This window comes from Bos taurus, chromosome 18 (assembly GCF_002263795.3).
Source record: "Bos taurus isolate L1 Dominette 01449 registration number 42190680 breed Hereford chromosome 18, ARS-UCD2.0, whole genome shotgun sequence".
In the NCBI taxonomy this organism is placed as follows: Eukaryota; Metazoa; Chordata; class Mammalia; order Artiodactyla; family Bovidae; genus Bos; species Bos taurus.
This window is the reverse complement of record NC_037345.1, coordinates 46665904-46675913: the sequence shown is the minus strand read 5'-3', so window position 1 is coordinate 46675913 and position 10010 is coordinate 46665904. Positions and strand designations below refer to the sequence as shown.

The 10010-nt window shown below is 49.4% G+C and overlaps 1 protein-coding gene across 1 annotated transcript; it reads right to left on the bottom strand.

Annotated features, from left to right (window-relative positions):
• Positions 1 to 6369: 6369 nt before the first annotated feature.
• SDHAF1 (succinate dehydrogenase complex assembly factor 1) lies at positions 6370 to 7416 on the bottom strand. Its single transcript, NM_001110442.2, is given in 1 exon segment — positions 6370 to 7416. A coding segment is annotated over 1 exon segment (357 nt). The 5' UTR covers positions 7346 to 7416; the 3' UTR covers positions 6370 to 6988.
• Positions 7417 to 10010: the final 2594 nt, after the last annotated feature.

Below are 10010 nucleotides of genomic sequence, written 5' to 3'. Positions count from 1 at the left end.
AAAGGATATGTCTTAGTCTGTTTGGGCTACTATAACCAAATAACATAGACTGAGTGGCTTAGAAACAACAGAAGTTGGTTTCTCACAGTTCTGGGTTCTGAAAAGTCCAAGATCAAGATGCTGATAGATTCAGTGTCTAATGAGGATCCACTTCCTGGTTCATCGATACCATCTTCTTCCTGTGTCCTCACATCAAAGAGGGGCCAGGGAACTCTCTGAGGTCTCTCTCTTTTTTTTTTTTGGCCACATGGCATGTGGGATCTTAGTTCCCTGGCCAGGGGTCGAACTCACACCCCCTGCATTGCAAGCATGGAGTCAACCATTGGGCCCTAGGGAAGTCCCTCTTTGGGGTCTCTTAGAAGGGCACTAATCCCTTTCATGAGGCCTCCACCCTCATGATCTGATCAGCTCCCAAAGGCCCCACACCTCCTAATACCATCATATTGAGGGTTATGAGTATTCAGGGGACACACACCTTCATTCTATAGCAGGATGTGCGAGGATACTGGATGCTTGAATACTGACAATCTTTGATATGACCCTGGTACATCTAGACAACCCCCTCCACAGATCCCTTTGCCTTGAGCACAGAATATAGAATTGAATCAGCCCATCTTGGGTTGGGTTCCCCCGGACCATCAGACAAAGATTCAAGCACAGGTAGTTTTTTGTTTTTAAAACATGGTGTGTATATATTTATATACCCCCTTTTTTATGGGGTATTTTTATTTAATTATAATTTGTCTGTGCTGGGTCTTAGTTGCAGCATGAGGGATCCTTAGTCGTGTCATTTGAACTCTTAGTTGTGGCATGTGGGATCTAGTTCCCTGACCAGGGATCAAACCTGGGCCCCCCTACATTGGGAGAGGGGAGTCTTAGCTAGTTGACCACAAGGGAAGTCCCTCAAGCACAGGTACTTTTTTTGGGGGGGTGATCCTAGGCAAATTGATGGGGGAGTGGGAAGTGAACCAGGGAAGGGAGTCAATGAGCTGGTGGCTTCTCTGGGCATTGGCGTGCCATCCCCCTAGGGACCTTTGGGAGACTGTGGGACACACAGGAGGTGAAGGGCTTGTGGCATATATATACCAGCTCTCATCGCTCATTGATTTAGGATTAATCCTGGAGAATGTTAACTCCCCAGCACTTCCAGCCTCTCCTGCCTGTAAAGACCTTCAGGCAAAGAGGTATAGGTGCTTGCCACAGGCTACTAGAGGGGTGCAGGTATACAGGAGGGGTGGAGGGATGTTGGTGGGTTGCTGACAGCACTTGCTTTAGCCCCTGACCTGCATTCATCCAGGGGCTCTGTTCAAACACTCTACATGGTGGGCTCCCAGGCTGGCCATCACTGACTGGACTGTGAAAGCCCTCTTCTCCCAGGTCACCAAGCTGAACTGCCAGGGCTCAGTCCTGGAGTCCAGTCCCCAGCTTCAGGTGTCTAAGCTTATCCTCTCCCAGAGCTTTAAGTATCAGGACAAGAGGTGGAGCAGAACCAGACTCAAGAACAGAGGCAGGAGCCCCATGCTAGTCTCCTGGATGTGCACTTAAGACAGACACTTCCTTGAATTCTCACAACCACCCAATGATGTGTCCCTGCTTAACAGAAATGGGAAACTGAGGCTCTAGAGGGGAAGCCACTAGCCTGAGGCCACGCATGGAGCAAGTGAGTGAAACCCAGCCTCCATTGATTTAAGGCTAAGACAGTGAGCACCCTATGCAGGGGGCCCATGTTCCACCCCTTGTTAGGGAACTAGATCCCACATGCTGAAACTAAGAGTTTGAATGCTGCAACTGAAGATCTCACATGCTGCAATGCAGACTGAAGCTCCCATGTGCTGAAACCAAGAGTTCGAATGCCACAACTAAAAAAATAAAGAGCCTGCATGATGCAACTAAAGATTCTGCATGCCACAACTAAGACCCGGTGCAGCCAAATAAATAAATATTTAAAGCAAACAAAAACAGCAGTAATCTCTTTTAAAAAACTGGGAATTAATACTTAATTTTTGTGGGTAACTTAAAAGTTCAGGACTGCAAGCACAGCTGGATCCAGGGGCTCAGTTCTTTCCTGTTCTGGCTTCGGTCTTATCCAAATGGTGGGGAGTGCCCCTCGAAACCACCAAACCTACATCCCACCAATTTAGCAGTCAATAGAGAGTTCTGTGTGTGTGCTAAGTCACTTCAGTACATGGGATTCTCCAGGCAAGAATACTGGAATGTGTTGCCATCCTGTCCTCCAGGGGATCTTCCCAACCCAGGGATCAAACCCGAGTCTCTTATGTCTCCTGCATTGGTAGGCAGGTTCTTTACCATTAGCACCACTGGGAAGCCCAACAGGAGAGTTGCAGTGAAGTGAAAGTCGCTTAGTTGTGTTTGACTCTTTGTGACCCCATGGACTGTAGCCCACCAGGCTCCTCTGTCCGTGGAATTCTCCAGGCAAGAATACACTGGAGTGGGTAGCCATTCCCTTCTCCAGGGGATCTTCCTAACCCAGGGATCAATCCCAGGTCTCCTGCATTGTAGGTGGATTCTTTACCGTCTAAGTTCTGAAGCCACCTCCTCTGGCTAGTGTCACATGCTTCACTGGGGGCTGCAGTCAGCCTTGCTTGTACTGAAATGGTAAGGGGGAGTAGTTCTCAAAAAAAAAAAAAAATCAGGGAGCTGTTACCAGAAGGTGGAATGGACCCTGGGGTCAGGGGTGGGGGGCAGGAAGCAGCAGATCCTCAGAGTAATTCCACATTCAGGGAGATGTCTGTGCAAACCTGGGTCTGTTCTCTTTCAACTGCCAGACCAGATCCTGTCCCCAGCTGAGGAGGAGGCATGGTGTCCCTGGGGTCACCAGCAAATTGGATGGATGGGCAGAGTCTTGGCAGTATCATCCCAACCAATTCAGTAATGGAGCAAATCCATGTCATTCACTCATTCATTTACTACTCACTGAGTGTCTGCTATGAACCAGGTCAAAGAGCAGGATTATGACTGTGAACAAGACAGGCTAAAATCCTGGTCCCTGTGGAGCTGACATTCTAGGGAGAGAGAGATGAACGGGATGGGTGGGAACTTGCAGGTGTGACCTGTGGCTCCTCATCCAGTATGACGAGTTTCCCAGAATTCCCCAGGGCCCCCTGGACCACCTCATGCACCTGGTCACCCTTTTGGAACAGTGGGGCTTGTGATCCAAGACAAGAACATAGTCTAGTGACCTGTCATTCCTGACAGGGTGGAGATCAGAACCTGTGAGGGAGAGCAGATGTTACTATTTTGAAGGTCAGGAATTTAAATTGATTGCTAAATCTGTGAGAAAGTTATGCATGAGAGGTCTATCCAAGTCTCAGAAAATACAGGCTTTGTTTTTCTCAAATCTCTTGTAAAAATATACCCTGTATGTGAAGATATCTGGCATCCAAAGACAAATGACCAGTAAGACATTGATATGACCATTGTCTTTTTGGTAACTTTTTGTTTTGTTTCAAATTCCTGAAAAGCTTTAAGACTAGTAACAAGAAACTCTCACATACCCTTTACCCACTTTCATCAATTGTTAACATTTAACCCCATGGGCTTCACCATTCACACTCTCAGTAATACATCTATGCATATATTTTGGAACCATCTGAGACTAAGTTGTAGACATGATGCTCTTTACTCCTAAATACTTCAGTGTATAGTTTTTAATGTCATGGACACTGTCTTACACGACTATAGTTACTGGATTCAGGAAATTTCAACACTCAATTCCATTCTATTATTAAGCCACAATCCATATTCCAAATTATTCTCACCCCCTAAGTCCTTTATAGCAATTTTTTTTAGATCAGGAGATTCTTTGACAGGTTGACAAGCAGTGACCCTGTCCCTTAGAAGAGCGAAAACACAGCAGCAGACACAGACAGGACCAAGGAGGGTGGTTTAACATCAGTACATTCTGAGATAAGGGCTTGAGTGAGGTGGTTTATTTGCAATGTGATCCCAGGAGGCAGGAGTTAGGGAATGAGGAGAGACAGTGAACAGGGCAAAAGCGAAACATATGCTTATGGTGCGGGAGCCACTGAGTACCTGGGGCTCAGTCCCACCAGACAACAGGCACCTGGGGCACTTATCCAGTGACTGTAGTCCCCCACAGGCTGCAGTTGCTCCTGAGGGCATTAACCCACCTCTCATAATTCCTAGAAAGCCCTCAAGCAGAAGAGCAGAGATGCAGGGGCTCAGAGCAGGAAGCTGGCAGTTTCTTGGGAACCCTCCTCTGCAGCTACAAGTGAACTCAAGTAGACAGGAGGGTTATGGGGTTGGGACATCACCCTCTGCTGCCACAGGTATTTAATTCACTGTGTCATAATGGTGACTGCACCATGAAATTAAAAGATGCTTGCTCCTTGGAAGAAATGCTATGACCAACCTAGACAATGTTTTCAAAAGCAGACATCATTTTGCCGACAAAGGTCTATATAGTCAAAGCTATGGTTTTTCCAGTAGTCACGTGAGAGTTTGGACTATAAAAAAGGCTGAGCACCAAAGAATGGATGTTTTCAAAGTGTGATGTTGGAGAAGACTCTTGAGAGTCTCTTGGACAGCAAGGAGATCAAACCAGTCAATCCTAAAGAAAATCAATCCTGAATATTCATTGGAAGGACAGATGCTAAAGCTCCAATACTTTGGCCACCTGACGCAAAGAGTTGATTCATTGGAAAAGACCCTGATGCTGGGAAAGACTGAAGGCAGGAGGAGAAGGGGATGACAGAGGATGAGAGGGTTGGATGGCATCACCAACACAATGGAGATGAGTTTGAATAAACTCAGGGAGATGGTAAAGAACAGGGAAGCCTGGTGTGCAAAGAGTCAGACACAACTTAGCGACTGAACAAAAACATACCATAACAGCTGCATAAGGGAGACACTATTGTAGTTAGTATGCCCATTTGGCAGTTAAGGGTGTTGAGGCACAAGGAGGTTAAATCACTTGCCTCTGATCAAGTAATCAGTAAGTTAGAACTGCGATTCAAACCTAAGCATTCCAGTTCCAGAGTCCAAGCTCTTAATCACCCGACATTCACCCAGTAACTCCCTTCTGACCAGGACACCCAGCCCCAGTGAGAACTCGATCACTGCCTGCAACCCTGCCAGAAGCTCCCATCCTGGACCTTATTAGGGCTCAAGATCTTGCAGCCAGAAATGAGCAGGAGGAAGAGGAGGGAGATGCAGGTGGAGCTCTAATGCGGGCTGGATGGGTAGGACTTAACTCCACTAGCCACTTTCAAGATTTTGGTTTTTACTCTGAAATGCAACCAGGCCAGGATTAATAGCAACACCCTGGTGGAAGAAACTGAGGCGGACAGATGAACATGGGCATGGAGGCTGAGTACCAACCAGAGACAAAGCTGAAGTAGAAGCCACTTGCATGAACTGCACAGCCTGTGCTCTGGGGCACTCCAGGCCCCAGCATTTCTCCCCTTCGCCCTCTCCAGGCCTTTACCCACACCGTCCCCCTGCTCAGAGCTTATCCCTACATTCTGGCAAACACTTCATAATTCTTCAGATTTCAACCTCATTTGATAACTATTTGAGTAACTGCCTCCCCCATTGGGATTGGGGGAGAGACTGTGTTTCTCTTTGGTCCATCCTACCTTTGGGGATTCCCAGGTGGTGCAGGGGTAAAGAACCTGCCTGCCAATGCGGGAGACCCAAGAGACGTGGTTTCAATCCCTGGGTTGAGAAGATCCCCTGGAGTAGGAAATAGCAACCCATTCCAGTATTCCTGCCTGGAAAAAATTCTATGGACAAAGGAGCCTCACAGGCTACAGTCCATGGGGTTACAATGAGTCAGACAAGACTGAGCAGCAGGCATGCCATGGCATCCTACCTTTGATCTGAGCTCTGAGTTCCTTTCCTGAGGTCCTCCTCCTCTCAACTGCTTTTAATGGGTGCAAATACAGCTGAGGGCTACAAAATGCAGCACCCCAGGGAATGTCTAGCGCATGTCCCTGTGGGGGCATGGGAAGAGGTATGTCTGTGGCCTATGGGTCCACCTCTCCTTTCCCACCCCTAGGCCTTGCTAACAACAATTCCAGCTTGTAGCTGAGGCTGGACTCCTTAGCCAGGTTTGAGGGTCCCACTACTACCGCAGGGGTTACCAGCCAGGCCTCCTCAGCTCCACCATTCCTCTTCTGACTCACTACCTTCCATTAAGAGGTCAACAGGGGCTTCCTTGGGGGTCAAACCAGGGTGGGTTCCCTCTATGGATCTGCCCAGGAGAAAGAACTATGCTGCTCCAACCAATCTGCCATTCTAGAGGGTTCCCCACACCCATCCCTGCCAGAGGGTCACTTCTTGATAACTTTCAAAATCCCCCAAACACATCAAATCTTTACCACCACCAACAGGGAAATAAGCACACCCCCATTTTATTGCCTTTTTGTCCAACAGTCTTGAGAAGGGAAAGGAGCAGGAATCGGGGTGGGTGAGGGGAGGTTTCCCCTCAAAACCATCATGTAGAGGTCTTGAGGGGGTCTTTAACTGATTAGCGGGGTGAGAGACCCCTTACCCCCTTCCTCACCAATCCCAGTTGGTCTCAATGGAGTAAAGATTTTTCTGAGGGGGTTTCCAGGCTTCTCACCGTCCATCAGGGCATCGTCCCAAACTCCTCCTCATCTGCTCTTCTCAGAGTTATCTTTGAGGAGCCAGCAGTGGTATTTCTCAGGGTTCTAGACAAAGGCGTCAGTCTCTTTCTGTCCAACAGAGGGGCGTCTTTGCTCCCCAGGCCTTAGGATAAGTAGCTTTCAGTTTGACAGTCCGCCCCAAGCCTCATTGGTTAAGTCTGACCCGGTACCATACAGCAAGTAAAGCCGGGCATTTCTCGCCATCGCACCCCACGTCCCAGGAGGGTTCTTCAACTACCTCAATCTGTCGATTTAGTTTCTCAAGACCTCTCACTTTCCATCGGGGGGCTCCCCAGTCCTCCAGTCCCCCTGAGCCATCGGGCGAGCCCTTCAGCCGGTCACCGTCCATCCAGCGGGGTCTTCGGTGTCCTCATGCTGTCTAGCGGTTTCCTCGGGTCGTCACCTTCACCAGACAGGGTCCCTGGGGCCCCTGCGCCGTTGGACTCCTCGGTCGGGCCCCGCGTACGCACGAAGGCCCCCATGGCCGTGGCGTGGCCCGAGCGTAGCATCTGGAGCTGGCGCCGACCGCGGCGGTACAGGTACTCGATACGCAGTACGTCGGAGCGTGGCAGGCAGGCGTGCTGCCGGAACTCCGCCCGCACCCGTGCCTCGGCGCCCGGCTTCCCGCGCCCAGCGCGCAACAGTTCGCGGTACAGGCTCAGAACTTGCCTCTGCAACCGGCTGTGCCGGCTCATGGTAGCAGCTGGGCCGCGGGGCACGGAGCGGCGCCCGTGCACAGGCGGGAGAAGCGGTGAAACACAGCCATAGGAACTTCCGCCTCCCGCTCCCAGCTTTGCGGCGCCTTCGCGCCTCATAGGTTGTCGCTGCTTCTACGTCACAATGTTGTGTGTAAGGGGCGGAGCTAATGGTTCACTGGCCCGCCCCACTGGACATCTGTGTCCTTGAGAGGACGGTACTCCTGAGGGCCTGGAGAAGGAGGACGCTAGACGCTGAGACTCTTAGGTTTGGAGTCGGAAGAGACCAGGGGATCCTGACCTGACTCTTGGGTCCTGCGAGTGGAGAGAGCTAGAGGTTAGGATCCTTGTGTTCCCCAGAGCTCTGGGGGCACTGGGGGAGAGAAGACGGGCACACACGTGGGTTTATCCTCATTTATTAAAGCAACCATGGGAAGCTCCGTGCATCCCCACTCCCAGAGCAAGTGTACATCGAGGGCCCCAACCCCTGGGGACGGGAATACGCGGTAAAGTGCTGGGTCACAGCAGGCAGAACATGCTGAGAATATGCCGTGGGCTATAAGCCCCCAAACGCAGCCAGTTTGGGCCGGTAGCGCTCTCTGCCGAAGAGAGCCAATCTGAGGGTAGGAGAGGGAGGGGCCTCGGATCTGAGGGTAGGAGAGGGAGGGGCCTCCCTAGCTGTTGAAGCCGAAACCAGCCCACACGGAACTCTTCGACTATGTTGGCACTCCGCAGACCGCCAGGAAGTATCAGGAAGTCAGGCGCAATTCCGTTATAGTTCCCGCAGGCTATTCGGAGGCGTCCTCGTAGCGCTGGGAGGCCCGCAAGGCCACGACCCGCTCAACACCCTACCAGCACCTACCCGCACCTGCCAGCACCCGGAGCGTGGGAGACCGGGAAACGATAACCCGGGATCCCGGGAAACGATAACCCGGGATCCCTCCGCCCAGCGTGCGACCAGGCCACCGCGCATCTGGGCATGCGTTCTTCCGCAAGAGACTAGCCTGGTCAGGGGCTGGGGAGAGGGCCTGAGTCTGGGAGTCGGTCAGTTCAGTTCAGTTCAGTTGCTCAGTCGTCTCCGACTCGTTGCCACCCCATGGACTGCCGCACGCCAGGCTTCCCTGTCCATCACCAACTCCCGGAGCTTGCTCAAACTCATGTCCATGGATTAGGTGATGCTATCCAACCATCTCATCCTCTGTCCTCCCCGTCTCCTGCCTTCAATCTTTCCCAGCATCAGGGTCTTTTCTAATGAGTCAGTTTTTCGCATCAGGTGGCCAAAGTATTGGAGTTTCAGCTTCAGCATCAGTCCTTCCAATGAATATTCAGGACTGATTTCCTTTAGGATTGACTGGTTTGATTTCCTTGCAATCCAAGGGACTCTCAAGAGTCTTCAACACCACAGTTCAAAAGCATCAATTCTTTGGCGCTCAGCTTTCTTTCTTTATTTTATTTTTTCAGCTTTCGTTATAGTCCAACTCTCACATCCATAATGGTAAAACCATAGCTTTGGTTAGATGGACCTTTGTCAGCAAAGTAATGTCCCTACTTACTATGCTGTCTAGGTTGGTCATAGCTTTTCCCAAGGAGCAATTCTCTTTTAATTTCATGGCTGCAGTCACCATTTGCAGTGATTTTGGAACCGAGTCCATGCAATTCTCCAGGCTAGAATACTGGAGTGGATTGCCATTCCCTTCTCCAGAGGATCTTCCTAACCCAGGGATCAAACCCAGGTCTCGTGCATTGCAGGCAGATTCTTTACCAGCTGAGCCACAAGGCAAGCCCTGGGAGTCAATAGGGAGATCTGAAACCGCTGTGATTCCTGCTGGTGTCTCTCTGTCACAAACACATACCAGGTTCTTTGCTAGAGGAATAAGGTCTGGGATTTGCTTTAAAATCCTACAGGACAAACAAAACAAAGAGTGGGAGGAAAAGATGAAAGGAAGCATGGCAAAATATTTGTAACTGTAATGGGGTTTCATAACACTATTCTTTTGTGATGCTTGAAATTTTTCATAATAAACACTGTCTCAGAAGGGAACTTTAGAGAGTAAAAATGAAAAAAGCCTCTGGAACCTGTCACATCTCTCATCTGTGTCTTCATAATCTAGTAACTGTTTACTGAGCACATACTCTGTGCCAGGCACCCTTTCAAGTGCTTTAATATTTTATTTATAAAAGTGTATAACAGAGTAGGTTAATAAAATGTGTAATATAATATGATGCAATTGGTATTTTAATATACTGTCACCTAATTTATATTATTTTATGTAATCCATTTATTTGAAAATAGTAAATATTTAAAACATTTTATTAAACATTTAATGTTTTAAGTGATATTAAATCCTCATCAACACTCTGATGAGACGGTCTGTACCATATGACTCTTATGAAACTGAGGCCAGAGAAATAACATAGCCTGCCCAGGTTCACATACCTGGTAAGTGGCAGAGTCAGGTTTTGAACCTCGGGGATCAGATTTCATGACCTCTAGTTTTAACAACTTTGCTATACATACTGAAGGCTTCCCAGCTGGTGCTAGAGGGAAGGAATCCATCTGCCAGTGCAAGAGGCACAGGAGACACGGTTTCGATCCCTGGGTCAGGAGGATCCCATGGAGGAGGGAGTGGCAGCCCACTCCAGTATTCTTGCCTGCAGAATCCCA